The sequence below is a fragment of the Corvus hawaiiensis genome, chromosome 3 (assembly GCF_020740725.1).
Source record: "Corvus hawaiiensis isolate bCorHaw1 chromosome 3, bCorHaw1.pri.cur, whole genome shotgun sequence".
NCBI lineage: Eukaryota > Metazoa > Chordata > Aves > Passeriformes > Corvidae > Corvus > Corvus hawaiiensis.
In genome coordinates this window covers 23,109,498-23,135,338 of record NC_063215.1, presented here as the reverse complement: position 1 = coordinate 23,135,338, position 25,841 = coordinate 23,109,498, and the positions used below count along the sequence as shown (strand labels likewise).

Here is a 25,841-nt window from a genome sequence, read left to right as displayed (position 1 = left end):
TACCAAAATATAGCTAGAAAACCTTAACCTGAGCTGTGACATGTTTTGTATAAACTGAGGAAGGGAAGTTACAAAGAAGGGCTTAATTTCCTTTGGAAGCCTCTTTCTGGGATCTGTATTGGCGATTTACTGACTGACACAAGCCGAGGTAGGAAACTTGACTGGCCAGATGACATGAACAAGCCTTTGTCATGATAATGAAGGGAATGATGGGGCCTGATGAAACTGCATAGCTGTCAGATATTTGCCAGGGATTTGAAAAGGGGTAACGTTCACTGAAAACAGAATATGGTTTTGTAACATGGGTTGGAGGTATGTGAGTGCCAACTTGAGTTCACAGAATTTTGCCATGTAATTGAAGTTTAGTAAATAATTGCTCTTGTTAGAACACATCTGCTTCTTGCAGAAAGTAGTATACTTTAGAAGGGTAGTAGTATTTTAACTTTAGTTTGCAACTCTTATTATCCCTGATCTTGTATGTCAGTACTTTTATTCACAGATTTAAATTACCATGGCTTTGAACCTTGGAACACAGACTTCTTGGATCAAGAGATGTGGCCAGTTCTAGATTTTGGAAAGCTCGTTGTACACTTCCTCTATTACTGCATATGTCTTAGTGGTTTACATTCACTCACTGAAACAAAATGTAGAATATTGCATGAACATTAAGTAAGAAAAAGCCCTTTGCTTCCATATTTTTTTCTCTTCTTCAGCATTGTACTTGTGTATTTCTAGTTCTTTAAAAGAGGTAGATAATGAGATAATGATGCAGCCTAAGGCACCATTGTTTTTTTGCATGCGTCTTTACCTGGGCAAACACTTGTTTGCAGATGGATTGTGTAGAGTACTGGTGTTGTAAATGTTTTACATTAATGTGGCAATTATATTGGCATTGCTGTGAATTACATTTTATAAATTTAATCAGTTCCACCTTCTTCCTAAAATCCAAGACACAAATAGCTACATATGGATATGTACACACTGATAGGTACAGAGAGACCTGTATATGTAGCCATATGTAATAGGTATCACATACTTGACATGCTTTACCGAAAAGTATCAAAATAAAAATCTAGTTTCTCAGTCTACTACAGTTCTTTGAAACATTTAGACAATGTAAGGTGACTTTAAACATGTTAGGAACACCTTATGCATCCTACATTCCCCAACAAAGAAAGAGTTCATCTGTCTGAAGTTTGGTGGCAGGGGTTCTTATTCCCCAACACCCTTCTGCCTGTTAAATATAATGTAGCTCAAAACCTAAGCTAAGGAAGGGAAGATTATAAAGCTCTACTTTAAAATAGCAAATGAACTATAACTTAACGTGCTAGATCAAAGATCCAGTTTATTGGTTATTTCCTTTCTATTTTGCCTAAGGAGATCCCAAATGAAGAGTAGAAATAAGGATCTGTGTAAGATTGTAACTGCCTCATTCCCCCTTCCTTTCTTCCCCTTTTCATTCTTACATCCCTCCTGCCCCCTTCCCTCCATCCATCCCTGCTTCCCTCTCCTTCTCCTTCTTACTCCCTTTTTTCTTCAGTTTTATTGTAAGGAGGAAGTAAAAAATACACTTGTTTTATACTTTTCAAGGCAAGAGGCACATAAATTTGATATCTGTGAAGTTCTCAGAAAAGTAAATACAAAATGTTTAGACTGCTTATTTGCAAGTATAAAACATACATTTCTTCTTAAATATGTTGAAATCAATTCTTTTCTATTTGCTGAACTATCTTTATACTATATTTTAAAAATTATTCTTTACACATATACTTGTTAAACTATATTGAGTTGTACCTAAAACTGAATACCCTTCCCACTTCCTCAAATAGATGTTTTAATGTCCTAAGAACCACGAAAATCTATTAAACATTTTTAGAAAAAACACAGATTTTTTTTCTAAACCTATCAGTTCTTTGATAGGGTGTATATGTTGATTTATAATTACTATCTTTTAATTTGTTATTATTTTAACTGTTACATTTTTATGAAACTCTGAATGAGGTCAAAACATCTAATGATGTTTGGGTCAAAAAAACCACAGTATATTTTATCCCTAGACTGAAAAATTAGATATAAATATCAATCTCATGCACCTGAAAAAAAGCTGAAGATTAATGGTTGGTATGTTAATGTTACTGTGGGCTCTTATAAGGTGTTTTTAGGTAATTTTTAAGTGGTTTATATATCTGTTTGAAAAGTACACCAATATTATTTGCTTTCTGTTTGGATGTTTTCATTTGTGTGATGGAATTTACGTTGCATATTTGGAATAATTTTATTAGTCTTTATTCAGAAATCAAACTGAGTCCATGGTCTGGAACATAACACTCCTCCTACTCTTTATTATTTTCTTCACTCGGGAGCTACAACAAGTAATGTCTAATGAAAGTGTCAATAGGTGCTTACTACAGATGGCTGTGAAAAAACTCACCTACTTTTTACCCAGAAAGGAAAAGATCTGTCTCCTTGGCTCTGACTGATGTCAATAAATGTTGGTTTCTTTTTTATTTTTTCATTTTATTCCAGGTAGAGAAAAACATGTTTGAATGCTCTTGATTTAGTACCAGAATTTTTTTTTTCTGCAGCTTATTGACTGCTTTTTAAAATACTTATTTATAAAGCTGAATACAGAAGTAAAATCAATAGTGTGTTTATTTGAAATGTTACCACAACAACTATATTTCAATAAAACATTCTATTTTTATGGTATCCAGGCTAACCTGCATTATTGGTTAGTCTGACGGGAGGACCAGGGAATAAGTTGGAGGTAAAAGCACATAAGAGCACGTAATAAACAGAGACAGTGAAATGCAGGAGATGGCAACTTTGATAGGGTTTCTAGGAGTTGTTCCTACAGATGAAATCTAATAGAAATATACTTTTCCTAGATAGCCTGTTAGAGATTGCATAGAATCTAAATATTATTGCTAATAACCCATATTTTCTTGAATTGGATAATTCACTTTTGTTTTAATGTGTCTATTTTCTTTAGCTGAATGCGGAGCAACTGTCTCTGGAAATGAAGGAACATTGTTGTCTCCAAATTTTCCATCTAATTATGACAACAACCATGAATGTATCTATAAAATTGAAACTGAGGCTGGAAAAGGGATCCATCTTAGAGCCAGGAGCTTTCAGCTGCATGAGGGAGATATTGTTAAGGTAATAAGAGAAATAATTTCACTTTCTATGCTAAACATTCACATTGCATGAATAAATCTGTATTAATGCCAATTATCTTTATTTTCCTTCCACATTCTGATGCAAAATTAATGAATTCTAGGTGGATAGCATCACTGCCTTTATACTAGATTCAATTATTTGTACTAGATGCAAAGAAACTATAGAAGACATTGCGAGTTCAATTATATTTCTAGAAGTGTTAGACTGTTTAAAGTAGTTTATATCTTAAAAGGAATCCTAAAATTTGAACTTGGATTTTGAATACCTAGTATTTTTTCTCTTTGCACAATATTTGTAAGTGTAGCACAGGGATTTTTGGTTTTTTCCCTAAACAGAAACTAACATTGCAATATTGGCTAAAACTGTATTTATAGAGGATGTCTTTCATTATTTTATGTTGCAGGTAGCCTTTGAAACACAGCCTAAATATATAGAGATTTTGAGCATGCACTTTTCTACAGCATGGTGATAAGTTGTCTTTTCCTAATACTGGCTGTTGCATTCTTGTATGTACTGAAAATCATGATACTCATCTGCAGTGTTGACCATACATTAAATTGGTCTTTCAAATTTATGTCTCCAAATTTTCAGTTAATTAATACTTAAAATCACAAAGTATTCAGAATTCAGTTAGCAACTTCCTTTCTGGATATTTCCCAGGAACCCATTTAACATGTTAGAAATTGCTGTCTGCATTTCAAACTTGATTTTTTTAATTTGCACTGAGTGCTTCCCGCAATGAGTTTAAAGACATAGTTGTTATGGATCAAATATTGGTGGTTATATTTTTATCCATTTTGTCATCTAAGAGCTTCCTTATGTAATTGTGACAATTCAATTCCTACAAAGAACAAGGCATTTAGAAATATGATGAATGTGGGGAGGAAAGAAAAAGCCTTCATTTAAATATAGACATTTATATCTTTGTTATTATATCTGTTCTTTTCAACAAGTACAGTCTGCATTTGACCATGAAATAAGCAAAACTTATAGTTTAGTTTATAGATTAGAGAATTACAATCAAAAGAACAGCATTTTCTCCATCTTTACCCACAAAATCATTGATAATAAATGCCACCATGTTTATACCACCGTATAAAACACTATAAGACGTTGGTTTGGCTTTTAGATCAAAGGCAATTGAGTAGGTGGGCAAAGTACGTGGTCTGTATTGTCCTTTGGTCTCATTATCCATGGTCTGACAGTGCAGATCCCCAAAAGTATTTTTGCTCTGAACAGATGCAGAAGAGAAGAAAGAACTTAATTGCCCACTGAGTTGCTTGAATGTGGTACATAAGTCTCCCAGAAGCTTTGCAGTGCAGATATCTGGTTTATAAATAATTTAATAAAGTACCTAAAAATCAACAACAAAATATCCCTTAGAAATCCCTAAAGAAACATTCAAGAAACTCAGTTATCCTTCAGAACATCTCAGGAGTAATATCCAGTTACTTAGTGATATTCCCTGGAGATATAAGAAAGATTTGCCAGAGACAAAGTTGTTCTGAGCAATCTGTTAGATACTTTCTTCTTTCATAGATCTTTCAGCACAATATTTCAGAGGATCCAGAGGAAGCAAAGGCAAAATTTTGGTGATGTCTGAACTGCAAGGTCTGTTCTCTGTTTTGAGTCAGCTGGCACAGCACAACTTCCATTTATACAATTAAGCTCTCTTCTACCAATTAAGGTCTCTCTATAACCTGCGTTTATTAAAATAAAGTCTATTTCCTCTCTATTCCCATGCCAGGATGTCCTTTTACATATTTTCATTGGAATCAGCACTTTGGCAGGACTATGGACTTTGAAGCTTGCTTTCTTTCCTATCTGCACCCAAAATATGAGCAAATTCTGTTATGAACACCAGCCTTCTATCTTGTGCCTGCACACAAGAAAGCTGCAAGACTGCCTTGCTGACAGCTTGCAAGGAATGCACTAAGCTTAAGAATATTTATAAACCTTGCACTGAAATATAGGGCATTTTCCCAGCTCAATATCTTACTCTGTTTTTATTACCGCAGGCCTGGGCCCTAGGGTATATCACCGTGTCCCGCAGCCATAGGGAGGAGGAGAGAAGATCCAGCAGGCAGGAACTGTGCAGCAAGATTGATTTATTTAATTATTTTACAAACTCTTTTTTAGACTTTTTTCTTCATAGTCTAATTGGACAAAGGATCAGCCACCCCTTGGGGGTGATTGGCTAGAAATCCTAAAACATCCATTGTCAAAATATTTTTCTACTATACCATAAACAAGACTTTTCAAGGTTGCAGGTGGCTTGGTTGCTTACATGCCCTGCGACCTCTTCTGTGTGAGAGAAAAGTCTCTCATGGACTTAGAAAATAGCAAGAAAATCCTTGCTAGCAGCATTTTTGTATCTACATGTTTTAAAAGAAAAATCTGTATGTATGTAACGTTGCATTGGGTGTGGGTGCCCAGGCCCTGCAGCAGTGGGGGCTGTGGGGGCTCTGTGAGGGGAGGCCAGGGCTGCCCCAGCTGGACACAGCTGGTTCCAGCCAGACACAGCCGGTTCCAGCCAGACACAGCTGGTTCCAGCTGGACACAGCCGGTTCCAGCCAGACAGAGCGGGTTTCAGCCGGATCCAACCACCCACTGGAGGGCACGGCTGAGCCCACGGCCGGGGCAACGGCAGCTTGGGGGAAATGTATGTAAGAAAGGGAAAAATATGTTGCTCAGTAGTGCATGATAAAGAGGGTCAATAAAACCTTGTAATAATAATGTAATAGTCCCAAGATCAAGCCACCAGGAGTGTCACACAAAGCATATGATGTTACTGTTTGAGGTAAGATCACTATGAACACCATGAGGATGTAGTGAAAGGATTTTGGAATGTTACCAATGTCAGCAAACTATACAGGCCTTGCCTCACTAGCCACCAAAGGAATATTTTAAAAGAATGTCCCTTTGGGATGATTTTACGCCATAAAACCTCTGCAGTTAAGGAAATTTAGTAAGTTTAGTTGCAAGTAATTTTTTTTTATTGTCAGAATAAGAAGCTTCAAGAAACTTTAAGAAACTCTAGCCAGCATTTCCTTCTCATTCAGGTGAGTGTTATACATTCCCACAGCAGGTGCAGATACATGAGCACTGTTATTGGAGCATTGGCCTAATGAATAACTGTAGCACTATCCTTTTCTTTTGTCTGCGTATTTTAACCCCAGCAAGTAAAACAAACACTTTCAATTCCTCAAAAATAGGGGAAACGAGGCATCCCGTAATGCTCTAGCTAAATTCATCATAAACACAGCTCCAAACAATGCTGTAATCATTCCCCGCTACCCCCAAGACCAGCTTCTGCAGTTTGACTACACCTGTAATGTTAAACTTTCGCATCTTGCACAATAAGGTGGGTCACTGGAACAGTCTCTCAGAAACAGTTTCTGGCCTATGCAGTTCCTGCTCTAATGCTTTCTCAGAGAAGATTTGTGAGGGTGTTAGTAAGCCTACATTAAGTGTGTTCCGGAGATGTACTGACAATAAATACCATTTAGACAATCAAGTTGTAGTGACTTGACTCCTACTCTGTCACTATTTAGTTCCTTTGAAAATATAATCTACAGCTATATATATTCAGATCAGTATTCAAGTGGGAATATTGAGGCTGGATATTGAGATTGTAGTGTGTATGGAATGGCATATAATTTGCAAGAGTATTTCTGGCATCAATAAGACTAGTGCAGGAGGAAGGGTCAAAACTTGTTTTTAAGGAGAATGCATGCAGGTCAATGTCTGTAATTTGTGGGCAAAGAATTCTATAGCTGTGACAAAATTTGTACTTGAATTAGTGGGATAGAAATTTGAATTAAAGTAATAGAAACAGTCTCACCATTTTGAAAGGACATATGACAGAAGTGAGTACTTGGATTATCTCTGGTTTAGAGCTTATCCTTTCTCACTCACTAACATTTCATCTTCTTGGTCTGCCTGTTTTAACTACCACTTGAAGATTCATAATTCTTTAAAGTGGATGCTTATGCCAGAATCTTTATAATGCAGTCACAGTGAATTTGTTAGAGGCAAGAGGAAAAGCAGAATGTAATATTGTCTTTCATCTGTTTTGCCAAATAGACCTTCTTTTTTCTTCATGACTGAGGAAATTAAAATTGCAGCATGTGAATTATATTTCAAATGGGTTCTCCTAAATAAGTTAAATGTATGTACTAAATATGGATCAGTAATGATAAGTAGCCTAGACTAGTTTATTAAATGTATTCTGTACCTCTGGAATCAGTCACATATGACATGACACAATGGTTGCACACAAGCTGTCTATTGTGAATGATCCTTGGCCCACATTAATTAGCATGACAAGCATTGTTAAAAAAGTGTTTTCTTTCCTGGGATGGTTCAACCAACTTTTCAGTGTTGACAAGGGAGATTCAGTGCTTGTATTTGTCCGCTAACAATGTTTCATTTTTTTGGAGTGGATATATACTTACTTATGTCTGCAGTGTTAGCAATAGATGGACAAGTGTCGCCACAAATTGTCACAGCCTTTTTTTGTTTTGTTTTATTATTTTTTGTTTGGTTTTGTTTTTTTACAGCTGCTTTCACAGTATCTCCTTATCTAATTTTAATTTCACAAAACACTCTTGTCATTTGGGTCTGGATTAATCTCAAGTGATTCTATAATTTAACTTGTGAATCCTCACGTAGGAGGAGTATCTCCAAGAGTCAGTGAGGTAGAACACTGTTGAAACAAGTTATCTGTAGTCTTTAGCTGGGGGGAGGGGGGGTGTTTTTGTTTGTTTTGTTTTAAAGGTGAATAGAAATCTCTTTTTAAACATAGGTGGCATTTTAATTAATGACAATTAATGGAACATTCCATTTCAAATGTTATCTCCCAGATCAAGTCTTATATATCTGTGGAAATAAATCTTATGGGGAACAAATGATTTACTTTATAAAATAGATTTTCAGATCTAATAAATAAAGTATAATCAGTCCATGAAAGTGATATGTAGTTCTGTCCCAAGACAATGGTTAGAAGCTTGCAAGTAATTTTCCAGATACTCTTAGTATAGCTTAAAGTCATATTTCTTCCAAGAGGTAGACCTTAAGCATGTGTTACTGCTTGCATGAATCTTAAATACAACTGATTGTATCTTCTGAGACTTCTCTTCTGTGCGCCTTGGTATAAGACAATCTTTGCATCAGTAATAAAGGCTGAATCTATTGTTCTATCAATGGCTATCACAACATATTATTTTTCAAAAGCTTCTTTTAGAGAAGGTAATTATTTATATCTATGTATGTTTGTTAAAGTAAATATATGCTTTTGTCCTTAAAAAGTCTTTATGCGTGTTGTTTTTATTATTTTATTTTATTAATGGCACTTGAGATGAACATTGGTACTTTCAAGACATTTACCTATTAATGGCACGCTGGTATTTTCTCCACAGCAAAAATAGAATTGCTTTTAATTGTTGGTTCTCACCTACAAATGTTGCAGTGGTCTTTCATCTCAAAAGAAGCATTTCTAAATTTTGTTAATAGATCTAACTGGACATTCAAATAGGAAGTACTGTCTGTGACTCAGATGTAGCAATTTAGATTGTTAAATGGGTCACTCCTGCTTCTGTCTGGAATCAGCATGAATCCTCACTGTACCACAAGGTCTGCAAGAGGAGAGATGAAGATCCAGTGCTTGAAATATTTACTGTAATTGTAGCTTTTGCACTGGTTGTCTCTAGTCACTGTAGGACATATGGGACATGGGCAAATTATCTTCCATTTCATATCAGAAACCAGCTGTTCAAATTAATTTCTTTTATATAAGCCTTGACATGATGTTTCATATGTGGTGTATATTCACACACTTTATATTGCTTATTTTTCCATGAGAAAGTACAGAAGATTAATTTAAAGAAGAAATTAACTTTTAAAGTTCATCTTGAGAAAACAAACCAACTAACAAAGCAAAACCTCTGAAGGCTGTTTTCACACTTTGTTACATTCAAGGTTTTACAATAAGAAAAAATATTTTTTTACTGCCTAGGCAAGAGTTTATACTTGTCCTGTGTTGGTGAACAGTCAAAAGGGCATTCTTAAAAATTCTAGGATTTCAAAAAGCAGATAGGCTGATATATTGTCGAAAGTTTTCAGTAAAATAACTCGGTAAATATGAACATCTCTACAATTAATTTGGAACTAGACTCACATACATTTTTGAAAACTTATCTTTGTTAAAATCTATAATAAACCAAAATTGCTGCAAGCTTAGATCCTGGGATAAAAGGTAACAGATTGACTTCAATATCTCAGTTTTGCTGTTGATGTATCCAGACAGGAGAGAACAGAGTAGGCTGTAAGGGTTTACCTTCAATGGTGATTTCAGAACTTCTGTTGGCTTTTGTGAATAATTGAGAACAATCTGAGTTGATGAAACCTCAGAAGACAGAGTTGCATAAAAATATTAATTTCTTTCAAGATGAGGTCACAAAACTGAAAAGGCAAAAGAGTATAAAACACCTTAAGGGCAACAGAATTCTTAAGATTTCACTGAACTGTATAACCAAGGGGTATATACCTCTCAAAATACATATATTAAGGTTTTGGAGAAACTATTGGCAATACATTGCTAATTTTGGAATTATTGTATAAACAAAAATCTTTCAAATATTTAGATTTGATGTCCAATTTCATGCTCTTATTTCTTCAAGGTGTATGATGGAAAAGACAGTTCTTCACGCTCTCTTGGAGTCTTCACCAAAAATGACATGATGGGAGTTATTCTTAATAGCACATCTAACCATATGTGGATAGAGTTTAATACCAATGGATCTGATACTGACCAGGGATTTCAGCTGACTTATACAAGTGAGTAGCTCATAAATATGGTCTGATTGATTGCTTTGTGGGGAAATGCATATTTTTCAGCTGTAGTGATTTCTTTTGGAATGTTGCAGGTAATTTCCTAGAATCTACTGTGGTTAAGAGACTGAACTTTACTTGTCTACATGACTGGAGAGGTGTTAGTAATTTAAAAACATTGCTGAAAGCAAATTTGTAAGTTTTTAAACTAAGAATGCATGATTATTTTTAAGACTTAGTAGTGGGGTTGTGACATATGTGGGTTGAATATGTTAGTTGTTACATTGTAGCAGAAAACATACCGAAAGACTGTTTCCATTTTAAAATGGAAAGTTCAATCTCTTCAGTCAAATCAGACAAGAAAAGAAAGGAAAAGAAGAGAAAAGAAGAGAAAAGAAAAGAAGAGAAGAGAAAAGAAAAGAAAAGAAGAGAAAAGAAAAGAAGAGAAGAGAAAAGAAAAGAAAAGAAAAGAAAAGAAAAGAAAAGAAAAGAAAAGAAAAGAGAAAAGAAAAGAAAAGAGGAAAAGAAAAGAAAAGAAAAGAAAAGAAAAGAAAAGAAAAGAAAAGAAAAGAAAAGAAAAGAAAAGAAAATAGAAAAGAGAAGGAAATAGAAAAACAGTACAAATGAGAATAAAAAAAAGTAATGTGTACCTGGGTGTGCACTCTTAATCTGGCCTGACTGATTGTCAGGATCAGGGTGGATTATATACTGGAAGGAGACCAGAGTGAACAAGTTTTGACAAACAATGCACTTCCTTGTCCCACAGACTGTATGCAATTAATTGAATTAATTTTGCTGGCAAAACAATGAGTTTTTTATGGGAAATAACTCTGGGGATAACTAGTTTGTTTCCAACACACATAAAGAGATATTTTGTCCAGGTTTCAAGGAATCTCCAAGTTCCCTTTACTTTCAATTTATTATCTTTTACATTACTTTCCATGAGTTGCTGTTGAATCTTGCAGAGCAGAGCACCACAACATAGTGTGGCACAGAAATGGAATCATTGCTCATTTTAGTATATCTGATGTTTTCCCTTTGATTTGGAGCAAGCTGTGGAATAACTAGAAGTCGTTCACTCTCTCTTCTTTCTTTCTGCTGTGCCTAGTAAATCTGAATGTTATCCTACCTTTAGATGTTTTTTTCTTACCACTGAAGATTGACTAGGGAAATCTACTCTGATTTGCCTAGAGAAATTGTAGATTTTTTCCTTTGAAAGAAAAGGAACCAAAGACCTGTTTTAAAAACAATCTTATTTTAAGGGCTCTGATTTCAAGGGTCTTGAAACAGTTCCTTTCAAATCCTGTTTCAGTGATCAGTTCCACCTGCTGTTTACAAATGTAATTTTACTTAAAAATATAATTTTGTCTAATTTCTACATTCAATTACTTGATTTTGTTACACTTTATTTTGCAATTCTATGAAGATTTGCTCTCCTGCACCACATTTTTCTGTGTAAGATACAATAATTAATGTCTTAAGTCTTTTTTTCCTGACTGTTTGATTAGTTTTGAATCTCTGTTTTCTGTTCTTCCAAGTATTTTCACATTTTCTGAAGTGTGTAGACAGAATTTGACATAGTCTTCTAACAGTAATTTTAATACTGGGTAGAGAGGCAAAACTTATGTCTGCATAATATTTTACATTTTTAAAAAATTTTGGTTGCCAAGTATCTAATTTATTTTATCAGAAGTAATCAATTTGCAGACATTCATGTTGAAAAGCTTATCTGTAATGACTTTTCTTCCTACTTTCTCTCACATGAGACAGTCCCCAATTGTAAATAAAGACTAATTCTTTACTTCTCACATGTGTTTTCAGGAAGCTAAATTCAATATAATAAATTTTGAGATAGTGACCATCTGACCAGGTGATTCCCTTCAACTATAAGTGCTATTTCCAAACCATTCAGTGTGGGTCTTTTCACTATTCATAAATTAATACAAGCAGAAGATTTATTCTTTTGCAGTGCTCTTTGAAAGCTGGCTGCAGTGCTGACTCACATTCTTTTTCTGAAAGAGTCCCATCCTAGTAATATCTTAGAGATTAGATATACCAGAAATTTATACTCATTATTTGATGGATTTGGAATTTTTTGGTGCAGTTACAATTTAGTTACTAAACAAATGTGTCCATTTTTCATTTGCTAAATACATGAAATGCAAAATGATAATTATCTTTTTGGATTAGTAAAGCTATAGCTTACAGTGGAATTAACCGAAAGTTTGCTCTGAAGATAATTTATTCACTTTTCAGATTGAATTATAATGCCAGATACTTTAAAATTACTAAAAAAAAAAAAAATCAAAAAGTTGCTGGAATGTGGTCTCACTGAAGGAAATGAGAAATATATGCTAGAGTGAATGAAATTGAAAAATTAATATCATAAGGCAGAGATAGGAGAATTGATGGTGTAATAAATCAGGCAATTAATTCAGGTTACTTCCTATCTGGTTGCTGCGTTCTTGCTACCCACAAGGCGTCATCAACTGCCCTTAACTTTTGCTCTTTGTGGTACTTTTTTTCCTATTAATGCTATTGAAATTAAGAAATAACATTGCGGGGTATTATTAAAAAGACTAATGTAAAAGTTTGCTATTCTGTTTGTGTGCAACTACCTTTCCATCCTTTTTGATAGTGTGAATTTTGAAGATTATGTTAAATTTAAAAATACATAGAAGAAAAATCTAATGATCCATGAGAACAGAGAAATGGATAAAGAAAATTTTATCTGTTTTCAGAATTTCATTGCTGACATAATAAAATCAAATTTAATAAACTCAGAAACCGAGATGTTTATATAAATTGTAGAAATCAGAATATAAGCAGATATTAAAAGGAAATCTATAAAGAATTCAAGCTTTAAATGAAATCTGATGAAATTTCAGATAAAATCTTCTATAGAGGAAATTGTTTCAGCTAATACTGAATGGAAGCTGGAAATTATAGTTATGTTATTCTTTGTTCTGTAGCTACAAGATGCTTTCAAGGAAATGGATTTATCATGATAGGTAGAGTTATTTTTTACTAGAAAAGACCATGAAAACATCTGTACTCTTTCTCAAGTTAACTGTTTTGGGAAACTAAGAAATATTTTCAGTGAAAACTAAAATTACAATTATTTTATTTAAGGAATCTGCTTCAGAAAAATGGAGAATATTTTAGCCTGAAATTGGCAGAGTAAGTATATATGGAGTAAGAGTCATTGACATAGTAATTTGAGCAATAGCTGAATATGACTCTACCAGAGGACAAGAAAAATGAGGAAGAAAGAAGGAAACGTGTCTACTTTGTGTAAAACAAGTTTATATAAAGCCATTTCCTTATACTGTGTTAAGAGGAATAAGGTAAAGTGTCCACTTCCAGTACCTCTGTACTTCTGTCAGAGGAAATGACTGTGAACATTTATACCTCAGTGCTGAGGAAATGACAGCATAAGCTTGATGACTTTAATTCCCTATGAGTAGAGGACATCAGTAGTGATCTTCATGTAAAATTTTAAGTGTATGCTTGTAGCCACAACTGACTCATGTGGCAGCTGTTTTTTTCCCTTGAGAAAATGTCTGTTATTCTTTCATAATAGCAAGTTTTATAATTCATGGGATCTTTTTCCCTCCATCTGATTAGAACTTTTCTCCCTGAGACGCCTCTAATTTCTGTAGGGAAGAGAAGATTAGATGCAGGGATTCCCACAGCTAATCCTGTTCACTGCTCTAAGACTTGGCCACTGTGGTATAAAGATGCCAGTGCTTTATGCTGTCATGTCAATGGCCTTTAACGTTAAATTGACATTTAGATAAAACCAAAATCTTTTTGTTGACACACAGTGACAGGCAGAAAAAGCAAAACACAGCTGTCTGGTAAAAGTAACAGACTGCAACTTTAAATAAGGAGCAATTCAGTACAGCTTCTGAATAACAAACAGGCATTCTCCCTGCCATGCCTAACCACTCCCCTATCACACAACAGGAATTTTAACAGTGGCTGTTTTCACTCATCATGCCCTGAACTTTGACTTGTGTCATGAGTGCTTCCTTGTTCCTGTTTAATCCTCCTGCCTTGAACATAGTCTCACTTTTCTTAGATTTTGGAAAAATGAAAAACAATACCTTCACACTTTATCATATGTGTCATATACAAATGTTTTGTGACCCTCTGAGTACTGCCTAATGCTGCTGCTGTATGATCTATTTGGACTTGTACAGATCACAGATCACTCAGCTCTGTACTGTACTTGCACAGTTTTCTCAGTAAAGTTCCCAAACATTTGAGAAGAAAACACTCTTTCCCTTCACAGTTCCAGCTAGAAATCTCAAAACTCATTTCTTTTCATGGTGCCTGATGATAGATGTCTATATTCATGATGTGTAAGGAACTTTACTGCTGTGTAGAATTGCCCTTTGGACTCTTTCCAGACCTGAGGGTTTTTACCATGTGCTTTGCACTGGCAGTTGCTTGTCTGAAGTAGCATGAAGTTGCTAGACATCTTTTTTAGGAGCAGCTTATCTATCTCTCTGTGGCAATTAAATGGTTTCCCAGTCCTGTGCAGTAAATAATAGAAGCAGAAGCTTCACTTATCTGCAGATTAAACCTTAGAATATATTGTAATAAGTCAGTGGAAGGGTACTTCCTGAAATACTGACAGATATTATCTGTAGGAACATGCCTGGCTGCACTGGCCCACTCAGTACAATGTTCTGCCTCTCAACAGACTCTTCTGTGTTTCAGAAACATGAAGAACTGCTTACAGACATTTTAAAGTCTGAAAATGATTAAGGAATTTGTGGTATACTCTGTAGCTAGATTTTGGATTTCTGAAGGCCTGTCACTGACCTGTCCCTGATTTGCTGCTCTAGACTGAAAATGAGATTCCATGTTAGTTCCTCAACAATTGTTTTTTATTTGTTTCCTCCACTTCCTTGTGATATGAAATTAGATATTCTCCTGCTCTTCTGTGCTAAGATGGAAGTGAGGGCTGGAAAAAATCTCACTAAGGCTTTTTCTTTATGAAAATGAATGGTGTGTAGGCACAAATCATAATTTAATGGAAGCATCCTTAAATTTCGAATCCATGATAACCATTTCTTTCTCTGAAAGCAGAATCCTGCATGACTATAATTTCTTTCAGAAGAGTTCAGACTCCTGAGCTGTACTTCACTCCACAGAACTTAACACAGATTTAGGACTGTGCACAGATATTTTTCTTTTTTTAATGAGGTTTAATATTTTTATTTGCATTTATCATCCTTTATATTTAGCATAGTTATTAGTTTTGCATTATTCTCTTCATTGGTCTGAAGATATACTTTTCATTTTAAGGAAAGAAATTTTAAAGTACATTTCTCAAACATGATGCACTGGTTTAGCATTCATGGTATTCCGTTACAGATGAAGATTTAGTTCTAATTTTCAGTTTAAGTTCTGTGTTATAATCATTCTTTAACCCTACTTCTTTCAAGGGATAGTGAAAGTTACTGCATGGAAGGTGAATCTGAATTAGCATGGTCTAAATTTATATAAATTATTTAAACCATTTATAATGGTTCATTTAAGAGAATCATGAAATTTAATTTAGTTCATTTCCTATTCTACAGTAATTGAAAATGTTAGAATGTCAGTGAAAATAATGTTCTGAAACTGCAAATTCAGACAATTACTCTAGCGCACAATTGGACTCAAATTCAGGAAAATAGTGGCTTTGCCTCGGGGTGTAAAATGTCAGTTTAGCAGAACAGTAATGATAAGAAGCTCTTCCAGTTTCCTTTCCATAATTAGTCTGTGTATAAGATCTGCTCCAAGTAGAACCTTTACACACTGTAGTAAAAATGTAAGACAAAACTAAAGGAAAATATACCAAAACTAAGAATTATTAAATGAGTATGTCTTAACCTGTACAGGTATGACATAGTCCCAAGTCCTATTAAGAGCAGTACCATTATGTGACTAACCCCAAATGAATGTAAGCTATATTGCATGCATAGAAAAAGCTCTTGTAAAAGAAAGTTAAAGTTGTAAAGTTGTCAGAAAGAAGGAAGATGTTAACTATTTCTTCTTTTCAATTAGGAAAAAAAAAAGGTTTGATACGTAGGAGGTATCACGTGTGGGAAAGGTAATTTGTTAAACGTTATTGATCTGGTTCTGAAAATTGTCAGTTGAAGGTGTCCTGACTTCTCTGTGTATGGTTCAGAGACTCTCATCTGCTTAAAAGCACTGAGTTTTCCCAGTGTTGTAATTCACATCTATTAGCAAAAAAAGGGCTGCTTTTTAAAATCTCTTGTTATAAAATTTAGAATGCAGTTATGATTTGCAGGTGAGAAAGAGACTGGCTAGCAGAGATCACTGTAGGTGTCCATATGCATATGATGTTTTACATTTATATTAAAATTCTGTCTTTAGAGTATGAACATAAGATTTTTCAGTAATGCCAATTCAGGTAGGCTTCTTAAGTGTACTTTTTTTCTCATCTGCTGATGTATTCATCCTAGCTAAAAAATGTGATTGAAATTTGCAAGCAGATTCCAGCTAAATTCATAATCTCAGGAGTGATGGCCTAAAGATTATATTGCTTTAATATTAAAGAAGTGATCATATTTGTAGTGTTATTAATGAGACCTTAGTGGGAAGAGTTTCCATGAATTTGTCAATGCAGTGGTTTGAATGACAGAATTTCTTTATCTTCTTTGCCACCTCAACCTAAACTTTTTCTGTCATATTTTAAAAAGAATCTATTTCTATGAAGCCATTATAGACTTTGTCATTATATATATGTGCAGCTGGATTTAATGAGTTTTAGCTGGGATTTGTTCCAAAAGTTTGCTCATTTCCCCTATTTTTCACAAAAAGACTTCTGTTTATTTATACTGAATCATTTCCTCTTTTCCAAGTTTTAGATGAGTAGACAGTAGAGTTACTGTTAATTTTTTTCCACTGCTATAATTACCAGGATTTTCCCATGAGCAAAACTTCGTGCCTGAAAACTTAGAACACTTGAACAGAACTGCCAATATCCTATTGTTCCTTACTCCTGGCCTTCTTGCCTACATTGGCCTCATGTTGAATGAAAAATTATTATTTCCCATTTGGGATTATTGGCTCAACCCTATCTTTTGGGAAAGAGAGGTTTATAAGCAGTTCCTTAAGTCAGGTAGATATCAGCACTTAGAAACCTAGGATGATTGAATAATCCTTCTTGCAAGCTCCTTCTTGCTGCAGTTCAAATGTGAGATATGTTAGGTGCATCATTATTGATTTGCTGTTTAATTTATGAAAGTATTAACCATAGCAATCAAATTATAAAATCTAAGCTACACAAATGTAAATGCATTATTCTGTTCCATACTTCTAATACTCTTACACAAAAGTAGAATCTTATATAATATATATTGTAATATATACTATATAAATTACAGTATATAATAGTATAATATATAGCATATCATATTATATAATATAGTATATAATGTTAGACATTTCAAATAACTTGTGGGTGCCCCTGAGATCAAAGTTTGATCTTAACTTTCTTCTGACTGATTTTTCCCCTTTCTAAAAGCATGCATTTTCAAGAAAAATCTAGAATTACTTTGTAAAGATTTTAACAGTTTAGATGTAACCATGTGAGGTTTTCTCCATTGCCTTTATTATATTAGGGAACTGTTTACATTTCAACAAATTAAGATTGGTGCCCTCAAACCTAGTTATTTTTTATAACTGAAGATTAGAAATAATAGGAAACAGATTTTTTTCCATTCAGCTAAACTATGTTTCTAATGTTTCTAATTATTGAAAATAGTAAGAAAGTTATATCAGAATAAAATTAAGATTATTCCTTCAAAAGTTTATGCATATTAAAATCACCCTGCCAAAACTATGTGTACATGATATATGGACAGAATTAGGGATGCATGTAAAGAGAAGACTATTTGGAACAAAGATAGTTAAAGATGAATGCTATAAACCTATTTATTTCTAATCCTTCTGTTTCCATAAACTTTCTAGATGGGAAGAGTTGCTTGAAACAGGATGATGAAAGGTAGACAAGATTTATGTTTTTCTTATTATTCAGTTGTTCACCACAGTGTATTCAGAAATTGATTTTCAGAAGTTCTGGGCACAATACCACTAGCCAGAATAACAGGCGGTGTGTGCATGTGATTCACCTGTCAGTGTGTGAAGGGATCAACATAGTTGGAGATGACAGGGTTCTTTTAACTTTCAGTCCTGTCTGTGCCATACTGCTTTTTATAAACTTGTACAGTGCATTTTCCATTTTTAATCCATCCTTTACATTCATGGTGACTTCATTCCTCTAAGGATGAGTATTTTTGAAAAGACTGTGAGCAATGAATGAATTTTCAAGCACTTAAGCATTTGGTATGTGTTAAGTCAAGGTACCTTGCACTAAATAACACAGGAAAAAAAGTGTGTGTTCATGTTATTTCTTTTTCTTTTCTTTCCCCTCTGCCCAAAAAAGAATAAGACCAGTCTCTTCTAACAAGCCACCTACAGAATATTTTTAAGTACTGTCTGTATCAGTCATTTTCCCACTGATCATAAAAGACGTTTTAGACATGGAGAACCTGAAGATACCTTTCCATAGATACTTGAAGTTAGAGTTCTTAAACTCACATCGAATTTCATCTTTAGTCCCTGCATCTTCTATGGAGTATAAATTATAACTAATTATTCACTTGCTTGCTGATTGCAAAGCTTATTTTTATGCTTTCTGTATATTCACAGCAGTCATCTTGCTGCAGGGACATATATTTGCATACCCATCTCTTTCAAGTATTGTTATTTATGTATTTTATTTCAATAAAATAATAAAAACCTGTCTTCTACTACCTTCTACACATATTTAACTTACTTCTTAAATTTGCTTCTTAAATTTTTATTTGTTTATGGGGACACTGTAGCTGAAAAAGGGAGAACAAAATTTTCGGATAGGATACATGGACACAAAGAACCTGGTTTGAAATTGGTGGGAAAAGGCCTTAGAACTTTTTGTAATATATTTATAACAGGAGAAAATTACAGAAAAGTATTCTTTTTCATTTTATATTCAAAAGACCTGTTATTGACTACATGTCCTAACATCTCTATTTTACATATTTTACAGGTTTACATAAATTTTTTACATGTTGCTCATGTTAAGATGAATTGCTGAAATTCCTATTAGAAATTATTGTCCATTGAATGACTGTCTCATTCATATAGTCAGTATTAATTGCCAGTTGATTGCCAAACTTTTGAGAAATTAAAAGTGTACTTCTCAGTTTCCAAAAGATGCAAAGCAGGAGTTTCTGATACCTCACTGTAGCCACATTATCCAAACACTTTTCTTTCTATAGATTTTTCTATCATTCTAATTAGGTAGAGATTTTGTAATTGGCCATTTTTCCTACATTTTTTTCCTACAGCTGTAGTTTTCAGGACACAGTTGCACATAAATGGTTCCAAGCTAGAATGAAAATGCCAAGAGCTCTTATTTTGAATTGCATTGATTTAATTAAATAGACTATGTTATAGATGCTTAGGATGCAACAACTGCAGAATGAGTATTTGTTGACATTTACATGCATTTAGAAATACATTATATACTCTGAACATTAACTCAAGTATCACTTCATATTTTTAATTACTCTTTGACAGTTCAAAAATATTCTGTGTTAAACATATAGACTACACTTATGAGCTTAAATGACTTAAGATTAGGCAACTCTAGAAGAGTTGCTGGTGTTTCCAATATTTTCATATTACCTTTATTTTATAATAAAACACGTTAATATTTCCATGCATGTATTGAAATAGGATTTTTATATGCACTTTTCCTTCTTCTTTTGAAGTCATCCTGAAATCTGTTCTCTCATCACTTTCATGAGCTGAAGATAGGTTATACATTATTTGTGAGTTCTGTGTTCCATGGCAAGCAGAAAAGACAGTGCCTTTTCACAATGGGCATGGGCAGAGCCCACCCAGTCTAGACTTACAGTATAGTAAGTAATATAATTATTAGAGATTATTAAAGAGTATTTGGCATCCCTTTGGTGTTTAATATATAAGCTGCAAAACCCTTTTTGCATTCAAAATAATTAACTCCTCATGGTTTATCTGCAAAAATTTTCATTATCTGTGAAATTTTCTTAGCGATTCATGGTATTTTTGCTGTATTTCCTCATATGTAACAAACAGTAATATTAACAGGAAATTATATGAATATAAACTTATGTATCTAAGACAAGATTATTGATACTGTTGATCTACACCTACATGCTAAATTTTTATGTTTTCAGAACATGTTCATCTTTAGATTAGACATCTAAAGTTTTTAAAATAACCCAGCTGGCATTTCTTTTAAAATGTCTTTACAGTTTTGTCTGGAGGCTTTCTATTTAGAGTTCTTACTACAAAATAAGAAGTTGATGTCGAATACAGCACAGGTTCGTACTTTGGAATTTACAAGAAGAAATTCTTAGTTGGCAGTTACAGTGTTCTGGGATCATATTTGAGGCCAAGGTTCCACGGTCTTAAAAATGAATTGGTGCAGCATCAGGGTGCCCAGCAGTGCAAATCTGAACTGGACCTGGCAACAACACAATTGAATTCCTGTAAAATTAACAAGAGCACACAGAAGAAAACTTATAAGCATTTTGTGCTTTTATGGTAGTTTTATATATGGTTTGGCATAAAGTCAGAATGTCCTTGACAGAAAATAATGAATTCAACATAGCTGTAAATAAAGCTAAAGTGTCAAAAGCACTTGAACAAATTAGCATAATGGGACCACAGTATTAACGGCTGTGATGTTACATTTATTTTATTGTCAGTTCAAGTATTTCCTCTTTTTTAAAACTGTTATCTTCCATCGCCATAAGTACAGTTTTAATTGTCATAGTACATTTTTTGCAAAACCTGAACAATGTTTACCAAGCAAGAAAGATAATGAAAAGAAAATGAAGGAATAAAACCCTGCAGACTAATTTCTTGGTTTATATTATGATCCCTTGTAACAGTGTGCTTATATGTTCTACTAAATCAGTCATAATGTAATATGCATCAACATACCTTTGTGTAGAAAGTAAAATTTGGATGAGTACCATAACTCACAATTCAGAGTGTCTTTGTTGCTTTTGTCCATTCATAGAAGTCTTAGTGTTGAACTGAAGGTGAGAGTTTCAAATTAGGGACCAAAAGTGCCTAAAGGCTGGTAATGCACCTTTTAGGTGCTTACATTTTCACGTGTCTGGCTTTAGGAGAGTGATTGTTTCAAAATACTATAGGACTTCTTCTAGTAGGAAATTACTTGGTATAGATTACTTACTTTTCATATAGCCACTGTAGGTTTACATGCAGTCTAAATGCACAGGTATATATATACTAAAACTGTGTTCTTCCTTTCAAAATGAGTGAAGGGAACATTTGCAGATACCTCGGGATGTTGTCAACTTCAGTTATACGTACGCTGTGCAATACAGAATCCCTGAAAATTTCCCTTGAAGAAACAAAATGAACACTCTCTTCTTCATATTGACAACAGGTTTTGGAGGGCACAAACTTGAAGCTGAACTGAAAGTTGTGCTTCATGGATGCGCATAGCATATTCCGCCCACTAATGGACACAAAAGCTAGTCCAAGGTAAAAACCCTTGAGTGCAGATAGTGTGGACATCATGTTTTCAGCTTCATTGTTTCACTGCCCAGATTTGCTTTTACTATACTGCACTGCTTACTAATGCAGCTAGTACCACAGTGCCCATCATAATTAAACTGAGTTGAAAGAAGCTGTAATTAATAGTCTACATATATTTGCAGATGTCAATAATTTTTGCCCCTACAACTGATATTTCTACATTCCTGATTATTTACATCAAATATGACAGAGTAAATCACATTGGACAGTGCCAGAAGGTCACAGCCAATCATCAAGATATATTCTGGCTGTTTTGGTTTTAGTTTAACAGGCTTTTATGCATTCATTGTTCTGACAATCCTATAATGGAACTCAAGAAAAAGATAACTGGCAGCAATTTGCCACTACAATAATCTTTCTCAGCAGTAAGAATCTTGGCAGAATTTTTCTGATGCTGGCTTGTTGCAATGTCAGGTAAACCCGAGTACTGTGATTGTGTGGAACTCATGACCATATTGCCCTATTGTAAAAGTTCATAGCATCTATTTTAACACTGAAGTTCTGTTGCAACATTTCTACAATGATATTTCACAACAATATGATCCTTTATGACAAATTACTCCAGATGTACAAGAGCATCAGGGAAAAAGGGAATGAAAAGTTCTGTGTTTTGTGTATGAGAGGAAGGGAAAGAGACTGGGAAAAGAGAGCACAGGGCAAGATACTGCTGTGTTTGCACATGATGAACGGCACCTACATGCATGTGAAATACCCCAGTTTTTAATAGGCTGTCTGATAAACAATGATAGTCTTGCTGGTGGAGAAATGTAGTGAACATGGGGCTGAAAATTATGTAATGTCATTCTTACAGTTTTTTTCTAGAGTATTCAAAGTGCCATTTAAAAAATTTGGCATTAATGCCAGCAATTTGTTAGTTGGATGTTCTTGCAGGGAATATTTTTGAAATACAAAAAGCAATAATACTTTTTATTATGCCACAGTGAATGTTTGTATCTATTTTTTTTTTCCTCTAGGCATAATATTGTGCAAACAAACCTAAAAATTAAGAGTACTGCTCACCTCTTCATGAATTACCAATATAATATCAATATCATATCAATATCATATCAATATCAATATCTGCCTGAAAACTTACTGCTCGCCTCTTCATGAATTATCAATACCTAGCAATTAAAATGAAGGTGGTCTTTTTGATAGAAATGTCTGAATAATCTAAATAAACCAGCAAATAATGAAGGGTTTAGTGTGTCAAGGATATTTAAATTTAGGTTTTATATTTTTGTTTCCAGTTAGATATTTTTATTTACATATTATTTTTTTAATTTATTTTGTGTGAAATAGGAAATTAAATTCTGGTACTTAACACAACGACTTGTTATGTTTTCTACAATCATCTTATCTAACACTTTACCCAAAATAAATATTTGATTTGGGTTTAGAATGGACTGGCAGAAAATCTTAACTCTTCTGTTGCTCCCACAGAGTCTTAAAAATAAGATTTAAAAAACCTGTTTATTTCTGGAAGGGACTTCATAGCCTTTGACACATGTACAGGCTGAGAAATTCCTGTATGTACTACTGTGTACTCAGAGTGTTTTTAACAAAGTTGTGTTTTCCTATTTTTTAATTTTCAGAGATACTTTGTTGTTTACAGATGCAAAAATGCAATGCAGTGAGTATCTGTAGAGTTTGAGGCTCTTGAAGAAGTAGGAAATTCACCTTGGGGACAAAATCTGTTCACAGGCAAAAAAAAAAAAAAATAGAAGCTGGAGAATATGTAGAAATCTACAAAGCAATGGAGGTGAAATACCTTTATGTCAGTGGATACTTAAAGATATAAGTGATTTACAATGATGATGTGAACTATTAATAAGGCAAAATAAAACCAGAAATATCTTTTGTGTTCCTCAGTCCTGTTTCAAGCAAGAACAGACAAAGTGCAGGCAGGCTACGGTAGGCTTCTCTCAAACTTCTAAAGCTTGTTACATATCTCTTTAACTCTTCACATCTATCTATGTTTACACCTTGTGTAAAACTGAATGTTAACTGGAATGCATGAAATTATAGCAAGTCAGATAGTTTTATCCCAGTCTTGATACCTTCTTTAGTGAAGATGGCTGTATAGCAGACTAGGAAGGCTGGTTTGTCCAAAAGTTCATTTCATTTCAACCAATTTATGTGTTGGTGTTGTAAAAGATACTACCTCTCCCTGACAACCGTCTTCTTTATGTGGTGCAAGGTACTGGAGAATCAATCTCTCTAACTATATATCAGTGTTATGGAAAGTTTTTTCATGAGACACAAGTAGATTCTTTAATCAGGGGAGTTTCATCTGTCAATCACATGCCACTGCATTTGATAACCAAATGTTGCACCTAATAAAGAATGGGAAAGTGTCTAAAAGCAGTGGCAAAGAAATAGTGCTACACTGGCTCATGCTGTCAAATCAGCATTAAAATATCACGCTATCTATCAAACAACTTACATTTTCAGGATTTTACATAAATGTCTCTGTATGTTTAAAAAGGAGATTAAAATAATGAAATATAGCAAGTCAGAACGATAGTCTGACATATGATATATGTCTTGTGAAGTTCAGCTCATTTGAATGACCAAATCATCTTGGCTCTTTATAGCTTTGAAGAAATAGACCTTTTTAGAATTGTCTCATCCATCCAATTTACTTTTTTCTTCCTTAGGATGAGATTAATCATACTTCATAAGATACTGGTAACTCTAAAAGATAGAAGACTGTTTAGATGTGACTGTTTATATAATCATTGCTGAGAACCAGTTAAAATGATTGCTACCCCTTTTTCTGGAAACTGACCATGTTTGCTTTTTTTTTTTTTTTTTTTTTTTTTTTCCCTGTCAACAGAAAGAAATTGCAGGCATGTGCAGATATTCACATGGAAACAATCTTTTAGCACGGGAATAATGATAAATCTCTATAATCCTTTTGTACTGTGTATTTATAGATATATAGCTACTCCATCTGACATAAAGACTACACTTCTTCTAGTAAACTAACCATTGTCAGGGCATGAGTATAGTATGGGATAGTGATTCTTTAGACTGTCAAAATGTTAGGGTAAATGCTAACATGCCTCTATCTTGCCTTCTTCTGTCTAGAACTTTCCCAAACAATCTCAGGCATAATATAGTAGACAGATAGCTGAATTCCCAGGGAGTGGCTTGCAAACAGCCATGCTCGTTTAAAGGATAACTGAATTTAAGAACACATGACTGTGGTCAGAGTATTCTTATTGTTCCTGGGGCTTGATGTTTCTTTAGATATCAGCAGAGAGTGATGTGCTGTATCAATGTGATGGAACAGCATTTGGTTCTGGCCTAGTTCTGCCCTGTAAAGAACCTCGGCTCAGTTTAAAATAAAGGTAGAAAATAAATGTTTGCAGGAGCTGATTGAACTGACTGATCTGAATACCTGTCAATATAAGCGGCAGATTGTTTTCAGAAAATTCATATTTTTCTACTGACAATTGAAGTGGTGTAGACTTATGTTGGGGTCCCTCCCCTGCCGTGTAGCCCTGGGAGAGGGGCCCTGAGGGCACAGACACGGGGCTTCCCTGCCCCTGCTCAGCCTCGTTCCCATTGGTTGGTTTGTGTTCCCTGCGCGGGCAGAAGGACCCTTGGTCCCGTGACTGGAACAGTTCCTCGGCAGAGCTCCGGCCATGCGGCTGGAGAAATAAACATCTCTCTGAAACAGCTAGCAAGAATCTGTCTGTCCATATATATTTCCTTTCCACGGGACTCCTGGTTTGATATATGCGTGTTGCAGTATCCCCACTGCAACAGACTTAGCCTTCTAATTTTCAGAATCCCGAGTTATAACAGGTAAATCCCGACCTTTGTGTCCAATTAATGAACAAAGAACGCAAAGGTATTATATGTTTTCAGAGGAGTTATTTGGTGAATATCTTTAGCATCTCTACAGGAAGAAAAGCTCCTTAGACTCCTTGCAAATTTTTCAGCTGTGGGTGATCTCAGTGCCAGGAGAAAGGTATCAAGAAATAGGATACAAGCTCTAGCTTGTGTATTTGTAAAATAATTAAATATTGTCTATATGTTATTTACTACGTAGTGAAGGACCTCACAGAATCATAGAATGTTTTGGGTTTGAAGCAACCTTTAAGATCATCTTGTTCCAACCCCCCTGCCAT

The 25,841-nt window shown here is 34.3% G+C and overlaps 1 protein-coding gene across 2 annotated transcripts in view; it reads left to right on the top strand.

The window, feature by feature from the left end:
• CSMD1 (CUB and Sushi multiple domains 1) overlaps positions 1-25,841 on the top strand; it is a 1,116,955-nt gene that overhangs the window by 894,750 nt on the left and 196,364 nt on the right. For both annotated transcript variants that reach the window (XM_048295968.1, XM_048295967.1), the window contains exons 22-23: positions 2,993-3,162; positions 9,864-10,020. In XM_048295968.1, the coding sequence (XP_048151925.1) occupies positions 2,993-3,162; positions 9,864-10,020 (327 nt within the window). The remainder of the gene's footprint in view (positions 1-2,992; positions 3,163-9,863; positions 10,021-25,841) is intronic.